This window comes from Microcebus murinus, chromosome 7, assembly GCF_040939455.1.
Source record: "Microcebus murinus isolate Inina chromosome 7, M.murinus_Inina_mat1.0, whole genome shotgun sequence".
NCBI classification, from domain to species: Eukaryota; Metazoa; Chordata; class Mammalia; order Primates; family Cheirogaleidae; genus Microcebus; species Microcebus murinus.
The window spans coordinates 88,309,992-88,333,874 of record NC_134110.1 but is presented as its reverse complement, the minus strand read 5'-3'; the positions used below and the strand labels follow the sequence as shown (position 1 = coordinate 88,333,874).

The 23,883-nt window shown below is 36.0% G+C and overlaps 1 protein-coding gene across 1 annotated transcript in view; it reads left to right on the top strand.

Annotated features, from left to right (window-relative positions):
- Positions 1-23,883, top strand: part of C7H8orf34 (chromosome 7 C8orf34 homolog) — a 349,392-nt gene that overhangs the window by 322,275 nt on the left and 3,234 nt on the right. Inside the window, exon 11 of the mRNA XM_012739907.3 lies at positions 15,284-15,331. Coding sequence (XP_012595361.3) covers positions 15,284-15,331 — 48 coding nt within the window. The remainder of the gene's footprint in view (positions 1-15,283; positions 15,332-23,883) is intronic.

Below are 23,883 nucleotides of genomic sequence, written 5' to 3'. Positions count from 1 at the left end.
AGTAAAGCTCTCTGTGAGGCAGTGGGAATCTGGAAAGGAAAGATACACTCCTTGCCAGAGCCTACAGTATAACAGGAAGAGCAGTTGAGTGAACAGATGTTGGTGACAGTGCAGGAATGCTGTGACAGATGTATGCACAGCATGCACATGGAAAGAGAAAGACACCTGATGTATCCTGCAGGGTGGAGAGTGATCAAAGACAGCTTTCAGGAGAAGGTGGCCTCTGGGTAGATAGCTAAGTGGGTCTCTGGGAAGAGTCATTACGACGGAGGGGGAGGACAGCCTGCCAGGAGGCTGCACGCAGTTCAACACAGCTGGAGAATTAGGTGATGGGGCCATGATGTGGGGGTGACAGGTCGTAATTAAGATGGAAGCCATGTATCCAGTGCCTAGCTCCATGATTTATAGATATTGACCCTAATTCTTTAAATTGAAAGGATTCTTATTTTCATTCTCTCTTTACAACTGAAGAGAGACTTGGGGAATTTAATTGACTTGCCTCAGAGGCCACACACCTAATGGGTTACAGAAAAAAAAGCATCCAGTCCCAATCTCATCTCCAAAGCCGATATTCTTTTCACTGACGTGGCGGCTTAGTTTCCCAGGAGTGTCGAATGACATGTTTATATCCTGAAAGTTTGGAGGAGACACTGAATGATTCTAATGGTTGCTCTTACTTATCCTCCTCCTGGCAGAAATAAACTAATTTATCTGGGCATGTAGTTTTTGCAATATTATTTATTGAATTCATATAAGACCAAACACTGGATTTAGTGACTCGCAGTAGGTTTTTATCCTTTAAGTGACTTTAGACATATTTGTAATGGGTTCATTTGTCTACAGTAATAATTTACATTCAGGTTTAATATAAATAATTTGTTGGGTTGGCCTTGGACTGACAACACCAAGAAGTAGAAAATAGTGGAGTAATGTAATGGCTGACAAGAACTGGATTAGAATTCCAGGTGTGAGCTTAGTCAACTTCTATCACAGTTTAATCATTTACTTTGATGAATACAATGGTTTATGTCATTCCTTGTCTTCTAGAAAAACCAAAGGCTATGGATTCAAGACCCAGCTCTAACTTGGAATGTTCTTAGTCTTAGTTTCTTCAGCTACACAGTGGAGATGACTGCTTTGCAGGAGTATTGTGAGGATTGAGTTCAGCAGTCGGTGTGCCTGGTTTATAGCAGGCACTGGACAAATGCCATTTTCCTTGCCTTTATTCAGACAACACAGGCAAAAAGGCTAACTATATGAAGACTCTCCCACTTCATTCCCCCAGATTAAATGCAACAGAGTTATAATTATGAGGAACAAGAGTCAGTCCAATTCTATCCCCTCAGTACCAATCTACCTCAAGTAAGAGGCCCAACTCTGGAAATTTAGGAAGAGAACGCAATAGAAATTTAGTGTTTAGAATATAGGACAACTTCTTCCTTAGCGAGGAACCCTTTCTATAACTCATGGGATACTCTTGCCCTCAGGGTTTCAGACAACAGCTCTTTCCTGAAACTTCTTGATGCCACCCATGTTTTATTACTGCTCTAGAACAATGCCCCCTCATTTTGAGGGAAAAATCTGTCTCCCTGAAACGTTCATTTAGAAGCCCTAATTTGACTATCTGAAATAAGAAAGAACTCTAATTTCCTCTCCCTCTTTTAAATCTTCAGTTAAATATATTTAATATCAATCACTCTTTCTTTAGTTCTTCTTTCCGTCTGATGAAAAATGAACACCTTCTTCAATCATTCTTTATGTGACATTATTTCTAGACCTCTCTCCATTTGTTTTCTCTTCCTCCAACACACCAGACCTGAGCGCAATGCACTAACCTTTATCGGCAACGTACAATTCAACTATTAACAGCCGAGAGGAATTTATTATATTTTCATTAATGGTGTCTATTTTTGAAATAGTTTTTTTAGTAGCTTCCACTGCACTTCTGGTACAAGCTAAAGTTGTACTTAACTAAAACTTCCCTTTTTTCTTATTTTTTAAATATGAACTGTTATCTGGCTATGTTTCTATAATCCTACACTTATGTGATTTTTTAAAATCAAAAGCATAGTAGAGTATTTTATAATTTCATTGCGCTAGTTTTAGCTTCTTGATAAATTTGAAAATTTATTGTTGTGCATTTTTTTTTAATCTGTCACTGTCAAAGCTCTTCCTCCTCTACAAAAGTGGCCAACATTGTTACCACTCACCTCTTTGGCTGGAGCACACTCTGCATGATTGTACATGGTGGCCAGCCTTAGGTCTGGTGCTTGGCCCAATTAGTGATTAAAGATTTCTCTGATTATTTTAAGGCAAAACTCTGTGTGGCAGGTGCCTTGATTAACTTGATTTGTGTCATCTCTGGGCTTCAAAGTGCATTCTCTAAGAGTAAATGGGACTGTTTCCCAGGAGACTTGTGATCTTTACAAATATTGAGGCTGCCTTTTGTTGACTTGGCTTTATTAAATTGATATATTTAACTAACCGGCAGTGACCATAAAATGAGTTACATTTAACTTCTAGCCTGCAATATTGGAACGGGTTTAAGACAGGGCTACATAGTTTGGCTCTGAAGTTTATTGTCAAAAAGTACCCAAGATTTTAAATGTTTATCTCAATTAACATAGTGCATAAAATTAGGCTACACATGCTATAAGAATTATTCTTTTCTCTTGAAATCTTTGGCTTTTAGATTCCCAGGCCTGGCAGGAACTCTTTCTGGCTCGTCTGCTTCTGATCCTAGCTGTTTTCACAAAATGCAAACACATGCAAAAACATTGTAATAAACCTCAGCATTCAGTCATGTTCGGTAAGACCTCAAAAGATGTTTGCTTTGAACTTGGTTCTAAAGATGGGCATACCTTCATGAGAATGGAAGATATCTTCTTACTCTTTATGATGTGGTTTGGCTGTTTTCAGGGTCCCAAAGTAAGCTTTGTTCTGTAAGGCACATTAAATTCATTTTTCTGGACTAAGAATTAACAGAGAAATTTCTTCCTATAGAACATCTTGGGCTGGAGTCCCTAAAGGGGAAAGGGTTTTAGACCACGAAGGAAAAACTGTATTGCATCGAAGAGATGAGGGACATCATTGTGAGACCCACACTGGTGCCCTGTCTCAGATTTAATGAAGCATTTGAATTGTGGTTTATTAGGTTGTTGAGTCTGGTATCACTTTGTGGCTTTGCTTTAACGTGCTTCCTCTACTGATTGGCCTGGGAAGTTAGTCCTAGGCACCAATGAAACAAATTCTACTGGATAAATTATCCGTGGGGTGAGAGGGCTTATTTTTTCAGTTCATGCTACAATTTTCTTGGACTAAACTCACAATGATTGAATTTGTAAACAAAAATTTGACTGAATTTATCTAATCTGCAGGGGTTTAGACAATGGCATGCTCCGTAGCTGGTGGGATATGATTGCAATGATATCTTCTGTAAGCAGCTTCTACTACATCCTTTCCTGCTTTGTTGCCTTTCTAAGTTTTATCCACCTTCCTTAATAATTACACTGCCAAACACCCTGCCTGTCCTAGAGAGAACATTTGACTTTGATCTCTTCTTAGACAGCCCATTTTAGCTGGTGGCTCTGAAGGTCTCTTTTTGAGAGGCAATTTCAATTGAGTCTACTCCCTTCTTGCTGTTCTTCTATTCTACCTTCAGCTTATTTTTGTTCAGCTATGTTTTAGGGCCATTATCCAACTCAAAATAACACAGTCAATTTTTAAAATGTCTTTTTCTACTACATATTCAGATTAAATTTTCTGTTGATCCTAAATATATGACTTTCCCTCCTGTCTCTTGCTACTAGAATCTCCCTGATTCTGTCATTTTGAAATATCCAAAACTGTTACACAAGGTCTTTCTTTCTGTCTTCTAACTACATCTTCTACTATCTTTTGTATATTAAGTTAGAAACATGCACTTCTTGCAATAATTCTCATTGATTCAGTAACTATTTTGGAGTATTTCTTAAGTGCTATGGATGGTAAAGTGAGAGACGTGTCCATCATCAGAGAGCTTTGATGGTGTGCTTAAATTTCCCAAAGTCTGTGCCCCTCCCCATAGGATGAGGAGCCCGTGGGGTCAAGAAGACACATCCACCTGGAACCTGACCACCTGCTAGGTACCAGGATCCTGAAATCCTCTGCACGAGTGATCCTAAGCCTGCTGCCTGGACCTGCACAGGCCTCTTTACCCAGCCTTTGTTCTCTATGGCTAGCTCTAGGTCTGAGTGGGCGCAGGCAGCTGTTTGGGGGGCAAGTGGATGAGCTTGGACATACAGGTTGGCATGTCCACACATGTGCTCACAAAGCCCCTTGTGGTGTAACGTGGGGTGTGGAGAAAGGGACGGGGACATGGAGTCAGGAGTTAGCACTGGCTGCCCCTGCTATTCTCTCTTTTCTCCCAAATTACATTGCAGAACTGGAAGGAATGCAGGGATTCTATGAACAAATTTGAAGTTGGCCTTCCAATTCTGATTAAAATTCAGAATCGAGTCCATGTAATAGTTTGTTGGCAATGTGGACCTCAGTTTGGCCCTAGACCCCACAAATGCTAAGGTTGTCTGTAGAATGCTTCGGACAGTGCAGTCAGTGGGCAAAGTTTCTGATGGAGAACGTGGTGGGGCACAGTGGGGGCCAAACAAACATGTGGGGCAGGGAAGTCTTCCTAGAACAAGTGGTATTAGAGCTGAGACCCACCAAGCATCAAGTCTTGCTTGGAAGAGGGCACGGAATGTACGAGGGAATGGCTTGAGGAGGGAAGGAAGAAGAGAGGTAGGAGGAAAGGAGACAGTGAGACAAAAAGGAGAGACACTGACTGTTGGGACCCTGGATATACCTGGGGAGCTTCCTGAGGTGCCCATGGAGGCCCCATGGGCAGGACCAGGGGCTGGTTAAGGATGCTGTCTCATTTCCTTGTCTCAACAATTGCTTTCTCTTGACATTCGTCATTTGCTTCTTTCTAACTAACTCTCATGCTCCCGGCTTTTTAAAGGGCCACTTTATTAATCATCAGTTAACCTTCCATTTACCTTTGAATTTACTCCTAAAAACTTATTTGTATGTGAAGCCATCTAATAATTTCTTGTCACTGAAAGTGTAAGATTCTTCTAATGAAAGTGACACAGAAATGAGAATAGATAAATTAAGAAATAGCACCTGAGTTCTCCACTCTCAAGTCATCTTTCCAGCTATATTTTTAGAGAATTAAGCATATCTCTAATTTTCATGCTGTTCATAACATTAGGTTGGTTTTCTCTGTCTTTCATTCACTATAAATACTAGGATTGATATTTATCATAGTGATAATAATGATGACAGCCCGGGATTTGTCCTTGTCTTCTATGCTTTATAGACATTATTTAATTTATTGCCATAATAGCTCCTGAGACAAATAGTGCTATCACAATTTATAGACGAGGAAATAGAGACCAGGAAAGTTATGTAAACTTGTCCAGTGTCCACTAGTATAAGTGGCAGAACTGGGCTTGAACCCATGTTTGTTTGATTCCAAAAGCTGTACTCGAACCTCTCTAGGACATTGCCACTTTTGTCACCTCCTGACAGTACATAGAGTCCAGGCCCAGTCTTAGTTCAATGATCAGACCATATTTAGCCCATATTAAGCAGAAGAAATAAGGTACTTAAACAGAGGCAGTGAGTTTGTACTCACTAATGGGCATTGCCTTTTCAAAGTGTCCTTGGGACTATAGGAAAAACTTCAGAGTTAGTCAATGTAGAAATTTGAGTAAGTTGAAGACCCCTTTTATCTTCCCACTCCAAGTCACTTCTCTTATTTATTCGCAGGTCCCTTCTTTTTCTGTACAATTGAATATGCTTCTATACATTTTCCCCCAGGAAGCCACAACTCTCCTAGTGACACTGTTTATGGCATCAGTTGCCAGACTAGATAATGTTCATTCATGCATTTTGTTTATTTGATTTGGATCTTCATTCTGCATATAACATTTTCTCTGGATCACTTATAAAATCAATTAAAAAAATAAAAAATTAGCCCCCTTCAAATAAATGTATTAAGGATTACAAATACACATATGAATTTAAATGTACTTCTGTGTCATATTACCTGCATTTGTTATTTTTTCTCACAAAGTTTACATTATTCTATAGCCCTTTAGTATGTATTCCATAATTCAAAGATATCCGAAATGTGAAACTGGTCTTTTTTGTTGCTGAATGAAAAAAAAATCAGAGACATATGTTAGAATAGACAAACACAAAATTATTTGTGTCCATGCATCTGTTAGAGAAATATGTTTCCCTAGATGTAGAGAAATGCCTACTAATATTACTTATCTGAAAAATCAATCACTTTTTAAAATTAAGGAAACATGGGCTGAGAACACAAGAGACATAAAACCCTTGGTATTTCACGAGCATCGGGTATCAGTTTTCCCCCATGCGCCCATCTGAGTCACAGTTCAGGAAGTTGGTCACCTTAGCTGTTTAGTCATTTTGCAAAGACACAGGTTAATTTAATTTTAAAAGAATACATTATATGTTTGCTTTAAATTATGAGGCTCACATTCATATTTCACTGACCTTGCAGAATTTATACAGGTACTTTACAGATTCCAAAGTGACATCTATTGATTTTTTTAAAAAGCTTAATGGAAAAGAATTTAAAGGCTTAATTATTTCAAAAGGTAAAAATCAAAATTGCTAACTGATTTTTATGAGGTCAGTGTTATAATTAGGTTAGTTTAAGATTAAATCAGAACAATATGAGTGTCCTTTAATTACTTCTTTAGATATATAACCAAGAATTATCACTATACATAGACCAAAAGATCTGGATCAAGAGGGATTAGGCAGGCACATGACCAGGGAAATGTAGCCAACAATAAATGGAGCATTATATCATTTCACTCTAATGTTTTAAGTTCCACGTGGATCTTACAATTATGCCTGTAAAAATGTAGTTTAATATTAGAAATGGTTATTTTAAAATATCTTTTTATTGCAAAATTAAACACAAATGTAGAAAATCACTTGAATCAAATATATGGTTTAAGTCCTTAATATAATGAGAACACTACCCAGGTCAAGAAATAGTACTTTGACAGACAACTGAGAAGGCCCATGAGTATTCCAGTCATAACCTCTACTTCCCACTGCAAATAAAAATTATTCTAATTTTATAGTAATCAACTTCCTTGCATTTAAAAAAAAACACTTTTATCACCTACATGTGCATGCCTTGACACTATAGTTACTCTTGCCAAATTTCAAACGTCAGATATGTCTAAGCCTCTTTTAATCTATAGGTTCCTCCTCCATCTCTTGCATTTTCTTACAAGTTATCTGTTAAAGAATGCAGGGCATTTGACCTGTAGAGCTTTCCACAATCTGGGTTTTGCTAACTGCATACTCTTGGTGCAATTCAACATGTTTTTTAGTCCTTTATATTTTTCTGAAAATTATCCAGAAATGGGATACAGCTCCTCTTTGGCATGAATACTTAATGTCTAGTTGTTTCTCATTTTATCATCTTAATAGCTATTGATTAATGCTGATACCTATTCATTGGGTGCTGCGAAGTGGTGATATTCTAATTCTATCATTTCTTTTTTATTTATTAGGTGGAATAATTTTGTTATGAGACCTTTCCCTTGTTTACTATTTGGTTAGCTAGTAATACAGTGCTATAAGAAAGGCAGGGTACTTGCTTGATTACTCTTCTTAGATTCCTATTATCTTCTGAAGATAACCTTTTTTTTCTTCATTAAACTTATTTGATAAATTTCAACCCATGGCAATTATTATTAATGCTAAGCTCAAATTGTCCCACCTTTGGCTCATGACAATTTCTTTCTTTCTTTTCTTTCTTTTTTTTTTTTTTTTTTTTTTGAGACAGAGTCTCGCTTTGTTGCCCAGGCTAGAGTGAGTGCAGTGGCGTCAGCCTAGCTCACAGCAACCTCAACCTCCTGGGCTCAAGGAATCCTGCTGCCTCAGCCTCCTGAGTAGCTGGGACTGTAGCTGGGACTACAGGCATGCGCCACCATGCCCAGCTAATTTTTTCTATATATATTAGTTGGCCAATTAATTTATTTCTATTTATAGTAGAGACAAGGTCTCGTTCTTGCTCAGGCTGGTTTTGAACTCCTGACCTGGAGCAATCCGCCCGCCTCGGCCTCCCAGAGTGCTAGGATTACAGGTGTGAGCCACTGGGCCCAGCCCATAACAGTTTCTTAAAGTTTGCTTTTGAGTCCTTTTGCCATGCCCCTGGTAGTCTCTGATAGCTTCCTTGCTGTTGGGTAGTGCAAGATGTTCCAAGCTCATATTGTACATTTCCTTCCCTAAATGTGGAATCAGACATTTTTTGAAAATTCCAATTCCCTTTAGTGAGAAATGGTATTTCCAGACCACAGTCTGGACCCCAGGGCTGCTCATTGCCCTTGAGTTAGTCATTGTTTCTAGCCCCTTTCAGTGGACAGTTAGCTCACATTGACCCTTTTCATTCAATGTAAAGAATATTAAGACTTTAATTTAACCTCTTTTCTTATTTCTTTAACCTTTTTGCTGCACCAAGAATTCTAGTTCTTAATGATAAAGATGACACAGAATTTTAATATCTCATAGCAACTTATTTGTTTTATTCCCTATCACACACACCATAGTCTCAGAATAAAAATACTAATACATCTTTAAATATGTATATTGAAAGCAAAATATTTACATATTCTCTTTCAATTTTTTAGTGTTTGTAAGATATCCACATTGTCAGAGCATATAGCCACTGCATACTATATTCTCTCCTTTCAGCTGTCCTGTGGTGTTTGTGCGGGTGAGTTTGTTAATGCTCACCACCATTTCTTATATCTGGGCATTTTAGTTTTCTGAAGCTCATTCTCGACTAGATTGCTGGGCTTGCACTTTCTTTCTCTCAGTAGCTCAAGTATATTTATTTTTCATCTGGCATGAAGCACTGCTTTTAAAGTCTGATGATAATCTAAATATTTTCTCTTTATAAATCATATATTTTTTTCAATGCCCAAAGAACTTTTTTCCTTTCCTTTAAAATACAATCAATTTCCTAGAATGTATCTTGTGGTAGTCATTTTGAATCACTATTGTTAGATATGCAGTGTAATATGTATTTCTTTTTTTTTTAATTTTAGGAAAGTTTTGTTCAATTATAACTTTTTGCATATATTCTCTTCCCTTGCTTTTTGCTTTCTTCTTCAGAGTCTTCTATTATCCATATATTTGGTCTTCTCTGCCTATCTTCAATATTTATCACTTTCCCTAAATTTCTCTCTTTTTAAAAAAACTCTTAATTTCTCCTTGATTTTTAAGCTTTCCCTATTGTTCACTTTCTGGTTCTGCTGTTGTGTTTGTTTCTTCTTGTGTTCCTTCTATTTTAGTCCTCTTTTCTGAAATTTTTAAAAACTTCGAATTCTCTTCTGAGTTCTATATCCCTTTAAATTTTTTAAAAAATCGATTTTGGATATTTTCATTTTTTGAAATTAGTTATGAAAGTAATCATCCACAGCATTAAATTTTTTTAAAAAAATGGAAATATACTTATCACTGTATATTTTTATAGTTCAAGGTAAAAATGATAATCAGTAATTAGTTATAAGTAATTAGCAATTTCTTCAGTGGATTTATGCACATTCAGCAACAGTATTTACTCACTGATTTTAAAAGTGTCTTAGCAGTCTTATTCTACTATTTACTACAAACTTTATGATTCATATAGGTTCTGTGTATACCCAGAGCTAGCCGAGATCTACAATTTGTTTTCATTCATTCACTTATTTATTCTTTCATTGTTCAAACATTTTTAATCCATATTGCCAGACCCTGCACCAGGACTTGGGAAGCAAAAATTAATAAAAACAATTTTTTCCCTCTGAAAATTTAGAGTTAAATAGAAAAGATAAGCTAAATAACCAGTGATTAAAATAGAGTGTGATAAGTGCTTTGAAAAAGATATGTGTAGTGCCGAGACAACACATAAAGATTTGAGTGAGGGGCCACAGTTGGCTTTCTGACTTGAAATACAAGATGCAAGAGCAGGGGAGATGCTCCCAAGTAGAGGTGGGGGCAGAAGTCTGGCGAGTTCATAGAGCCATATGTAATTTGGCAAGCTGGGAAGCACGGAAACCAAAAGACCTACTCTCTATGAGGAGGTCAATAGAGGAGCTACACATATTTACCCAATGATAATACTGTACAGCTGCGTGAATCTTTGATATGTTTAATATGCCTGTCTCATTCATTATCTTACATGAAACACAATCCTGTAGTTCGATTGTCCGTACTTCATAGATGAGGAAATTCAGCTTTGGAAGAAAAACCGTGACTCTTCAAGATCTCATGGCTAATAATTTGCTGTGTTGGCACATTAAACTGTTTTAGAAAGAATGATGAATACTACTTTTTTGTACATGATAATTGTGAAATAATATTAATCATTGATGTAATAAAGTGATCAACACATATCAGAGAAGATACATGGCTGATACAATGACTAGTTCAATGGTAAGTGGATCTTTCTAAAGTCAATTGACTAATACTATGTATTTCAGTCATTCTCTGAGTCATTGCAACTAAAAATCATTAACCCTCGCCATTCATTCTTACAGTCAGACCCTCTCACCCTGTCACTTCTCTTGTCCAACATCCACTGATAAAAGCCACCCCTTTTCCAAATATGGAGCCTCTTGTTTCTGGTTTTGCCCTCTCCCTTTTTCCTATATTATTAAAGGAAAAGGAAGAATAAAAATACATTTTTTTTTTGAAACTGAATAGTCACTTTTTGGAAAATAAGAAAGAACTCTCAAATATCTTAAATCATTTGAAATTTAACACTCTTAGTAATAGTCATTAGTAACATAATTGCTCCTACTCTTTTTCATTATAAGGTAAATCTCTAAAGCAAAAGCATTACCACTAAAGGAATTATTTAGCTTAATATGAAAAACCTGAAGAAAAAATGTAAATTGCAGAGTGAATCATAACATCTTATCTTAAAATGCATTATCTTTGGTCCTTCGCAATGCTAAAGTAGTGAAGTATATTCTCCATTGGTTAAAGGTGTCATTTTCAGGGAAAGGTGATCTGTACTGGTGTTATATTTGTTCAGAAAATTGTGGACAAATTTTCAAAAAGCTTTTTAAACTTAATATGAAAAGACATTGGGGCATTTAAACAGAAACAGGATCTGTTCATATATCCAGGTCTGAAAGTAAACATGCTATTAATTTATTGAATATATCAATGATTTCAGAGTCTTTTGAGTTTTCCAAATATTTCTGAGTTTCTATAATATTGCACCTAGTTTTCCATTAGTGGAAATTGATCACTGCCTGTTCTGCTGAACATCAATAATAGTGGTTACCTATAGCAGTTGCCAAGTTTGGAAAGGTGAATGTCAATCTCTTTATCATCTGTCAACAATTTAGTAACCCTGTGTAATAATGCAGTTAGAAAACACAACATACAGCCATGGTATTAAGAGCTGTATTACAAAAAATTGTAATATGAAATTAGAAAGTGACTCATGATGTTAATATCTCTGTATCTGAAAATACAGTATTCATTTTAGTGCCTGGAGTAACTGATGTCCCTCATTGTAATATCTGTGGTTTCACATATTTTCTCTGTCATGTCTAGGCCCTTGCACAAAATTTTCCTTCTTCCTGATGTGAGTTCTCCTCCTCAGTCACCTCCTTTACCTGACTAATTGACTAAGTCTTCAGGACTAAGCTTAAAAATAATTTCCTCAGTCATCACTCTCTTACTCCTTCCACTTTGGCATCTTCATCATATGTATGCAGTGGCTACAGTAGTTCTCAGCACATTGGAGTTCTCAATACATACTTGTTAAATAAATAAACAAAAGTCTTGGTGCTTTTTCTTCTTATTTTTCTTCTTATTTTTTCCCATAGCACCATGGTCTATGCAGAGCACTTTTGCTCTGCCATCTAAACCCCTGTATATCTGTGTTCTTAAGATACACTTTCTATAGTAAGGATTAGTTTTTGTTCAACTCATTGTCTCAGCACCTAGCACAGTATATGGCACAAATAGGTGCTTAATAAGTGCTTGTGGAATAAATAATGTGTGAAGTTTTATGAGTCCCTTTGGATTCAGAAATGCCCTGGCCATTCCTATTAAGTTCCCACCCTTCTATGGGTCCCAAATATATCAGGTAGGTACTTCTTAAGAGGGTGCTCTGTGTGTTAGGATTATTGTTTAGTTTCATTGGGAAAAGGTGGGAAGAAAGATCATACTGGTAGAGTTCTCATGAAACCTTTTTTTTCTAAAGGAAATTAATGCCAGAGGTCTTAGCCATACAATGTTTGTGAATAAACGTACCCTACATGCAAGTGCCAGTCTGCTTGCATTTCGTCTAAGGATTAATAAAAGATGAATAGAAAACACTAATTGACTGAAACAAGAAGCAGGTTTTGTGAAAAGTGGCAATAGATCCAGCAGAATGTGGGTCTAGTCCTACCTCTTTTTCTAGGATATTCTATCTTACTGAGAACGTTTCCTTAACTGTAAAATGACCATGGGAACAACAAGAGCCTTCATCCCTCACAGCCATTATCCCATGTCACATGTTAAGCAGTAATTACATCAGTCTCTTTTTCCCCCTTTCTCTGCGTTTATAACGTATTTTCTAATTCATATTTAAAATATTTTTTATCTCAACTGTGATTATATTAAGCATTCGTGATAAGTGAAACCACATTTCAGGAAATATCTTCTTTTGCTTTTTTTTTAAGGCCTGATTTCCATGTATTCTGTCTTTTCTCTCCTTCACACGCCCCTGTCTGCCTCCCTTGTAACCCCTTTTCCCTGTTTGTTTTTCAAGGGAAATTGCATTTGGGCATTTTTGATTCATTTCCAGGTAATTACCAAAATATTATGTTGCTAAAATGACTTGATGTTTAAAATATCAATTCTTTAAAATTAAGAGAAGGATGACTGAAATTGATATCTTTTTGTTTTGAAAGGGATTTTATTCCATTAGCGCCTCCGGTGGGAGGAGGAGGGAATGTTAGCATTTCAGTGGTCCCATGCTGGAAATAGGGAAGCAGAGACAGACATATTGGATCAAGTCTCGTGACTGGGGCCATCTTTAAGAATGACCCTAAGAATGACCCTCAGAATGACCCTAAGAATCAGAGGTCCTAATGTCTTATTCTTTGCTTTGTCCACTTGGCCTCGTGTCACATTTGTAATCACCTCTGCAAAGTGTTAGTTTCCTCTGTATTTTCCTCCTAGAGTCTTTTTCTTTGCGCTCCTCATTCATCAGGGCCACCATGACAGTGATTCTTGAATGGCAGTAGCAGCCAAACTTGGGTAGTACCTATGGCCTTTGAAACAAACGCTATTGTTTGGGTTTCTCCTTTTCTATGGTGTAGATATTGAAAAGACCTGGCACTATGGGAAGAAGCAAAGCTGTCAAGAAGGCTGCTTTATTTCCATTTGATCATCAGGAAAACCCTCAGTCATCACCAGGTCTTAGCAGAAGACTGCAAATGTCCAGAAAAATTGTGAAAAACCATTGCATTCTAGCTCTAAGGAAACAAATTGCACTTTTCAGTGGGCTCCGTGGATCTTCCCTCTTGCATCTCAGCCTTAACCCTGAAATGGTTGGAGGCTAGCCAGCCAGGCCTCCCAGGCTGGCTGTGCCAGAAAGCACACCTATAACTCCAGGCAGTTTGCCAGCTTGTCCTCTTACTCCTAGCAACCCAGGCAAAGGGGTAGGGATTATTAGCACACAAAGAAACTAGTTCTGTCACATGGAAAAGCCACACTGGAAGAACCCGTAGCACTCTTTCTAGATTAGTTGTTCAAATGAGGGGAGAGAGTATAGCAAGGTCAACTCCAAACATAGTTTATCTGAAGGAAGTTTCCAGCTCTCTCTGTGTACTTCGACTTAAATTCCTCACAGTTTTGGGGATTTTATATGGATTTGATTTTTTCCAAATAGTTTACTCTTTAAGTAAGTAGAACTATCTTATCTCTTTCACTATTTTATCCATTGAAAATCCCACAATCTTGGAAGCATTTGGAAACATTTAAGCTCCAACATATTAATTTTTCACTGGTGGAAACCATGATTTGGGAAGAAACATTACCATGTCTGTGGTTTGACCTGTGATTTCTAGGTTTTTAGGAATATCAGCATTTGATCCCTAGCTTAATTTTTGTTATGACATGAGCATGGTGCCTCTCCCCTTCCCCCAAGTGCTTTGGTGCATACATCACAAGTCTTTTTTTAAAACTAAGATGAATTTAATTTACGTTTAAAAATTTTTTATTTCAGTGACATAGAAAAGTATCAGACTGGAATCCAGTCACAGTAGTGCTTTGCCTACCTCCTTGACTTTAAGCATTTCATGCCACTCCTCCTGGCTTCAATTTTCCTAAGCATCAAATTGGCCTGAGGATGTCTTTCCCTCAATAAGATAATATATCTAAGGGTACTTGAACAGTTAGAATATATCTTATAGAGACAAATGTAAGCTTTATGCACATTTATTGAGTTATCTTATAAACACATATGGTGTTCTAGAATTTATCATTTCATGCTATCTCAGCATTTACTTCCAAATATCTGTGGCCATGGAGTATAAAATTATAATTTATCCACACTGACAAGTTGTTTGACAATTTTGACCAACAATGCTTAGATGAGTTAGGGATATATGTTTAACTTGATGTTTTAGATTTCAATGATATAAATCTCAATTAATGCTAGTGTTCAATGAACTGCTAGTCCAAGGCACAAATAATGGAGAATTTACTAATTACATAATAGTAAGCTAAGAAATATTTGCTGTAAAGACTGAATATAAAAGTTAATGATCTGTCCTCTTTCCATAAAATATTTTTTAAGTCCATGTGTTAGATCTTCACACCAATATATAGGATACAGAATTTGTGACTTCTTTTCTTAATCTAATTTTAAGAATATATTTATAAAATTCATAACAGAAAATATTATACAATTTGTTTAGCATCTTGTCCTAAGATTTAGTGACCTACTCTAGCTGGTTATTTGTTTACATGAATTAAAATTCACCTGAAAGGTATCTTATTGTCTTGAAAAAATGATCATCTCCTTCAAAGAGTAAGAAGTTGGCAAACTGATAATCCCACAAGTATCAGCTGAGAAGGTGGGGGATAGGAAAGATTTGGTGTTGCTCTCAGATCTCACTATTCTTCATGATCTTTTCATTCTTTTTCTCCCCTTCTCCCAATTTTTTCAACCTCTACTTCTCTTTGCCTCTAGGGAGAAGGCTCCAGTGAAGGACAATCATTGAAAACCTACATGGAAGAAGTGAGTTTTAAGATGGCCTTATAACATAGTCTGAAATCAGCCTATCATACAACATGAAACACCCCCACAGGCTTTTCTCCATCTACCTGTAGGGTTTCTAGTCTACATATGTTCAGTGGTCATGTCCACAAAACCAAGATAATAAATAATATATTATCAAAATAGTTTTCGTTTTTCATTGGTAGAGAGATACTGTGTGTAATTCAGTCACCCCGAACATGAAGGTAAAACTGTATATACCTAGTGCAATTGTATATTTTCACTCACAAACATTTATTGATATCCTAATAAAAGAGAAACATGTGTTTTATAATGGGTGTGCACACAAAAAGACATGATCCTTGTTCTTATTGAAAGAACAATCCATACTAGATCTGCATTCATTCATGTGACAAATGTTCATTAGGTCATTATTTGTGTAAGCCATCACACAAATAATGCTGTCCCAACAATTAAAATGTGTGGTAGATTTCCCTTGAAAAACTCTTTAGACTTCTGGATTTATTTTGGGAGGTATTCAAGGGTGTTCTGTGTCACAGAACTTTGGACTGACTGCAAACTATTTGGGAACTCTCAGATAAACTAGTGGAAATGTCCATAAAACATGGTCTGAAGCCAAACCACAGTGGCCACTAAATTAGCCATTTGAATATCTTGCAGGTGAAGGGAACCGGGAAATAGTTTGGGGATGATATCATAGCAGCAGAAAATATTTGGTTTGAGTATTACTTCTCAACAGGATAGAATCTGTTTCTCTAAATATTCTTACATGTGCAAGTTCACTCAAAAACTGTTATGAGTGGCCTCCTGAATGTGCCATGTAGTCCATACATTTGTTCAGATCCATGTACCCATACTTAAACTCTCACTTGCTTCCAAATATCACTGGGAGAGGAATATCAGAGTGCATAGCACCCCTTTAAGGCTCTAACATCTTTGCTTTGCACACTTACCTGGAGGTGGTTGAAGCTTTGCCAAAGGCACATGCAGATGGAGTAACAAAAGGAAAGAAAGGAATGTAAATTAATACAGCCACTATGGAAAACTGCATGGAGGTTCCTCAGAAAACTATAAGGAGAACTACTATATGATTCAGCAATTCCATTATTGGGTGTATGGCCAAAAGAAAGGAAATATATAGAAGAGATATCTGCACTTCCATGTTTATTGTAGCACTATTCACAGTAGCAAAAATAAAGCAAATGTGGTATAATAATCACAATGGAATATTATCCAGCCATAAACAAGAATGAAATCCTGTCATTTACAGCAACACAGATGAAACTGGAGGGCGTTATGTTAAGTGAAATAAGCCAAGAACAGAAAGACAAATACTGCATGTTCTCTGTCATATGCAGGGGCTAAAATAGTAGATCTCATGGAGATAGAGAGTAGATTGGTGGTTACCAGAGGCCAAGAAGTGTAGTGGGGAGGATAGGATGAACAAAGGTTGATTAATAGGTACAAACATACCATTTCATAGAAGAAATGAAACTGAGTGTTTGATAGATAAGTAGGGTGACATTAGTTTACAATAATCTATCGTATATTTCAAAATAGAACAGAATCATTTGAATGTTTCTAGCATGAAGAAGAGATAAATAATTTAATGTGATAGATATCACAATTACACCAATTTGATCATTACAAATTACATCGATGTATTAAATTATTACATGCACCCTCAAAATACATACATCTATTATGTATCAGTTAAAAATTAAAATAAAAAAACCTAAAAAAAATGTACAACTAGATAGATATTCTGTGTTCCGTTTAGGAAAGTCAAAATCAATGGAGAAAAAAATTGGAGAGTTGAAGTACCAATCCTAAATTTAAATTTAATGAATTTGATGCAGAAATTAAGTAAAATACATTAAAGCAGTAGCCCACTTGGAGGAAGACACAATTTCAAGGTGTAGACCAATAGAACCTCCCTTTAGGATCTTGTGTTTGCCAAGCTCTTGGCTTAGCATTCTCCAGTTGGCAATGGACCTGGGGATGGTGGGCCACCTCCACAAGAGGGGTGACAGATAACCCTTGCAATGTGTACTGTCTAGGTATAACTCTGTGCAGGAAGGGGAGCATTGAGGTGCTGGTACGAGACATGGCTTTTCCACTGATGATAGAACTTTCAGAACAAGTCTTCTTTTAATTTGATAGTTTCTATGCTGGAAAAAGAGCCTTATTTTCCCTGTAATTACCAATGTCTAACCTAAATGTGCATGTTGTATACAAGTATAAATGCTTAATGTGGCAAGAAAGTCAAGAATTTGTGCTTTTTAACTGGAGGCACTTAAAGGACATTGCTTTTCAGAGTGTGGTCCTCTAACTACAAGATTGGCAGAAGGACTTGCAAGAAATGCCAAATCTCGGGGCTCACCCAGATCCAAAGAATCAAAATCTGTATCCAAGATCTCTGTATAATTCACAAGCATCTAACTGCTGAGTTGCACTGCTCTAAATTATCATTTCCAATATCATTTTTAGAGTAACTGCATACATCGTGAAGATCCCCAATTTTGCATAAAATAGGTAATGAGGAAACCTTTATTTTAATAAATTTATGTTTTGTTTATTCACCTATTCTCAATACAGTTTGAGAATAAACTAGTTTTTTGTTGATTGGGGTATAAAATCTCTTTTGTTTGTGAAATCCATTATTGACTTTCAGTTTGAATTTTGCGATACATGTGGACTGCCTTTTAGGGGGGTCATTTTCATCCAACATTGGTTAACATTTAGCTTTTAGCTCTTTCCTAAATCAACAAATGACCATCCTTTACAGTAAAATGGTATATTCTTAACTAGTAAAATATTAACTTAATAATAGTTGGTTTCTTTTTGCAGACATGAATCCATTTGGTTCTTAGGAAACATACACAAACTCCAACTCTTCTCCATTAAGAACATGTTTAGGATGTTAGAGCTGTAAAAATGATAGCCTTTCATTTTTTCTCACTTGGGCTTTTATTTGACTTTTCCCCTCTTTTTTGTGTTAGTATAATCAGCATACAATGAAGAACAGTATTTATAAATGTTAGAGGCATTGAAGTTAAAATGGAGCTAGCAAACATTTGCTTTTATTTAGTACACACTAAAACTCAAATAAACCGTAGTGTTTACATTTTCAGTATATTTAACATTTCTTGCTAAAGTTTGAACAACTCTTTGCAGATCAAAGTCTCTGTTTTTTCACAAATCTGGTCTTATAATGAGGCAGAATCACAACCACATGACATGAGGCAATCTTGTTTAGAGCTAAACCCAAACTAAAGAGACAATATGGTTTCCTCTAAAGGTAAAGCTAAAATGGAGCTTTTATTCTCTATTTTCTGCTTTTTAATGTATTCTTTTTCCAGAGTAGGGTTTATATTTTTGACCAAATTAAAAAAATGACATATATAATAGCCTATTTTCTTAATCCTCAAAATAGCTCTGATGGTTAAATTAAAAAAAAATTACATGCTCTTTACATGTAAGACATTTGATAAGTCAAGGTAGGAATCATACTTTGACATCACAGAAATTTCGGCTTTTAGAATCATAATAGTAACATTCATTCAAAAAAGTATATAATTTTTAAAACAACTTCTCAAATTCAAGTACTTCCAAATCTGGGTTGTCATACCTTTTGTAGAGAAGCTAATCCATTTAAAATATCACTTTACCCAGATGAATAATTAGGAAGCAGCACAGTACACTGGTTAAAAAATCCCCTACCCTTTAGAGAAATGTAGGAATTTAAATATACATACATCAGATGAGCATTGTCAACTTAAATGGCTAAGAAGTTACAAAGAACTAGACTGAAGTCAATGATTTCATCTGAGGTTCTTCACAATGTCAGGCAGTCAGTTGGAGAAGGCTGGAAGCAACACGCATGGGAGTGTGAAGTCCCTGGCAGTGTCAGGTGGCAATGTCACAAGCTCCAAGGGTGTTAGGCAGGAAATAAAGCACTTGAAGCAGGTGGGCCTTTTTGAATCTGTTGAGGTTGGTTTTGCCAGCTGTAAGTACCATCTGAACTGGAAAGGCGATCGATTCTATGCAACACGATATCTTAAAACAACTTTCCATGCCAAGTTTTGGCCTGTGTCTCCTGTGTTGTCTTCTGTGATCTCTAGTGTATGAAGTTCCAAATCTACTTCTGGGAGAGTGCATGACATTATTTCCTAAAATAAATTAGATAATTTACTTTTTATTATTCGTAGGGATTTACTTATTAAAAATCGAAATTTTTATTAACTATCATAGTTTCATTGCACTTAGGAAACTAGGAAACGAGGATTTTTTTTCTCAAGAAAAATCTTAGTTTGTCATTGACATTCATCAAGAACAGATACATGTTGTTAAATATTTTTTTTAAAAAGTTATAATCATGACTATCATATAGATATAAAATAAACAAATGTCAAAGATGTATTTAACTGATAAATTAATGAGCGAACAAGTAAGATATCATTAATAGAATCAGTTCAAAGAAGCATTCAAATCCTTACATACATAGTCAAAGAAGGAATGCTGAACTGACATTATGAATTGATGCAAAAACTGGCAAAACTATCAATATCCATAGAACAGATATCCAGTGGATGCAGTATCTAATGAATGCAATTTGTGCTTACATGGACAAGAGTCATCTTCATTGCTATCATTTTCTATAAATTACGTAGTTGTAAAATAGCTAAAGTAAATGTAAGCCCCAGACCCTCCATAGAAACAAATAACTAGAAGTGCATGCTAAAAAAATGACTTGTTTTTCATTGACTACACCCAATAATCATTTGTCCTTTTCTAAATCTTTACAATTTCCTTGGAGAGAAAAGCCACCAATTGGAATGAGTTAGAAAATAAAGTGAAATGCAATTCTAATGCATAGCATAGGTTGGAAAATTAGTCATATAAATTTATTTAGGTAGCTTGCATTTATTTTGTAATGTTTTTCACAATCTAACCATAGTTTTTCTAACTTTGTTCTTACTCCCTCTATTTTCTTTTCCCAGATCCTATTAGTTCAAATCTAGTTTCCAAACTTAACAAACCTTTATAATTCCCAAAGGAAGTGGGCTGTAGAAATATAATTTACTGAAATGCTATGGATTTTCAGATAATATGAGACATTGCATTAATAAGTGCAAAAAAAGTTGCTTACGAACTTTACTAATTTAACTATGTAAATTATATATAGGTCATTCCATTTTAAGTGAAGTATAGGATTTAACAGAATCAGTTCATTAAATGTATCTGGAGTGGAGTTTGATTTTGTTTTGCTTCAAATGCATGATGCTTCAGGGATACTTATTTTATAGAGATCCTATGATTCTAGAAGTAAAATTAAAGTGATTATGCCTTATTGAAAGATGAAAACTGCTGTTTTGTGCATTATTTAGATACAAAAAAGAGAAAGAAATACGTGGTTGATTCAGAATTGAAATAGCCAGTGGCGAACATTTGAACAAAGGAGTATTCTTTTTTCTCTAAATCTAATGAACTTCCACAGCCACATATGATTCCTGATTGATTATATTTACAGAATCTAAAAATAAGCTATCCATGTGGAATAACAATACTGCTGAAGTTTAGAAAGCACTTATTCTGTTAGCAGATAGAACGATATGTTGATTCAGGGCTAGCAACTGTTTTCCATATGATAAGTGTCACTATTTTCCACCACTCCTAGTCCCTGGACATTTGCTATGCTTATGGTGAAAGCGTTTTAGAAAAAGGATGAATAGCATTTCTTCTAAAAGCAACACAAAAAACTTGCTCTTGGGAATATGAAAGAGTTTGTACTATGCTAAGACATAATTTAATTTTCTTGTGGAAATTTTTTGAATACGTTGACAAAGAGGAACATGTCAGTTCTTGTTTTTAAAAATGTTCAAGATTTTAGCTTTTTGACCCCATCAGAAAGATTTATCTGTAGTCTGAGGGGCTGAGCTTTGGACACACATAGCACTGCCTATTGGCACTGATAAAGCAAACAGGTGTGTTATGTTACTAGCTCTGTTACAGGGAAAAACAAGTTAAGACATTTAAATCATCTATTAATAGTAACATTAGTACTATCCTTATGATTCCAATAACTCAACATTTTAAAGTTCTTCCTAAACTACATATTTACCAAGCTAATGTTCCATTTGTACTTTATGCAGTTTGCAATAAAGAAAGAATAGTTGAATGCTGCTTATCTGTTCAGGAGGGAAGCCATTAAAACTGCAAACCAATCCACAGTATTACTATTTTGAACTATGGTGGAAAAATAAAACAATTGATGTAGTAGTCATATTTAGTATTTCAACGAAAAAGCTAAATAATCAATTTGTTTTAATTAAAAACACTTTATGGTCATTTTAAACTTTGCTGTTTTGTTTATTTTTATTTGTTAAAATTTATTTATTTTTATTTAAATTTTTTTAATTGACACATAGTAATTGTACATATTTATGGGGTACATATAATGTATACTGATCAGATCAGGGTAATTAGCACAACCATCATCTCAAACATTTATCATTTCTATGTATTGGGAAACAATATGCTTTTAGCTGTTTCAAACTCTATAATACATTATTGTTAACAATAGTCATCCTACAGTGCTATAGAACAGCAGTAACCAGCCTTTCTGGCACCAGGGACCAGTTTCATGGAAGACAATTTTTCCATGGACTGGGGGTGGGGTGGGGAGAGTGGGATGGTTTCGGGATGATTCAAGCGCATTGCATTTATTGTGCAGTCAAACCTCTCTGCTAATGAGAATGTGTATTTGCAGCTGCTCCCCAGCGCTAGCATCACCACCTCAGCTCCCCCTCAGACCATCAGGCATTAGATTCTCATAAGGAGCCGCAACCTAGATCCCTCGCATGCGCCGTTTACAGCAGGGTTCTGTGCTCCTACCAGAATCTAATGCCACTGCTGATGCGACAGGAGGCGGAGCTTATGTGGTGACATGAGTGATGGGGAGTGGCTGTAAATACAGGTGAAGTTTCCTTACCTTGCTAGACAGCTGCTCAGCTCCTGCTGTGTGGGTGTGGGGGGTGTTGGAGATTGCAGCTATAGAACACTAGAACTTACTCTTCCTATCTAGCTTTAATTTTGTATCCTTTATCAATCTCTTCCTATCCCCCCCTTCTCAGACTCTTGTATCCTCTGTTCTACTTTTTCCTGAGCTCTTGGCCAGAGTAATAAGCCTACAGCCCCAGCCCCAGCCTCCAGTGGGCTACCCCACCAGGTGCACACACACCCTTGACCTGAGAGATCTAGGCAAACCCACCCCCTGCAAACTGCACCACCTCCACTGCCTCCACAGACTCTCTGTGGCCAGGCCTCTGAAACACTCCCAAATGTCACTAGTGTGCACAACAGCTAAAGAAAACCACGCAGAGACGAACTTTTGTTTAAAATGAATTACTTCTGCCATTTGATTTCACCTTACATCATCAAAGCGACTATTTTTCATATTTCTTCTTTAAACATCAGAGACTGTATTCCATTTTTTTAAAAAAACTGCAGAAACATAATTTCCCTCTCTGTTTCATGAAAATGTTTGAAATTTTAATTTTAATTTTTTAATTTTACTTCTGCCATCTTCTATACTGTTATGAAATTTTAGATCTAAGATTTTTCACATTTATGCTGCTTATTTGATGTAGCTCTGCAAGGCCAAATTCAATAATTGATAATTTTTTTAAAAAAATTAAGATAAATACCAACAATGAACACTTACTTATATCCAAATGGTATATTCCAAGACTGAGTATATTTATTTATTTTGGGGCTAACTTTCCCTACAGTAGCCTAGTGTCTCTCACATCTTCTGTCTAAAGGACTCTGGACCAAACTAGACAGTTACCACTTGCAGAGCACTAGAGATCATCTAATCCAGCACTTCCTCCCCTATTCCATCCCAAGAGGAAAAGTAACATGCCCTAGATTAACCAGGATAAAAAACTGTGCTTCCTGATACCCGGGGCAAGGACTTTTCACTGTGGAGCCCATCTCTCATATGGTAGGAATTTATGTTTTAATCCAATTAAGAAACCATTTTTAGGAGCTGCTGGTGCTAAAAATGACATGCTTTCATTTAAAAAAAAAAATGAGTTTTGAAATTTTTTGTTTTCTTTCAATTTAAAAAATGAACCTTATGTTTTTGGATAGTTTTAGATCTACAGAATAATTGAAAAGATAATGCAGAGAGCTCCTACATATCTTATCCAGTATTAACTAATACTAGTACCTGATATTAGTACAGGACAGTCGTTGCAGTTAACAAGCCAAAACTGATACATTATTAGTGACTAAATCTATGCTTTACTTAGCTTTCCACAGGTTCTCCCAAATGTCCTTTTTCTGTTCCAGGGTTCCATCCAGGATGTCACATCACGTTTAATAGTTATATGTCCGTAGGCTCTTCTTGGTTGTGACTCTTTGTCGGGCTTTCTCTGTGTTTGATGAATGTAACAGTTTTGAAAAGTACTGGTTTGATATTCTGTCCCTTAGTTGATATTTGTCTGATATTTTCTTTATGATTAGACTGGGATAATGTATTTTTA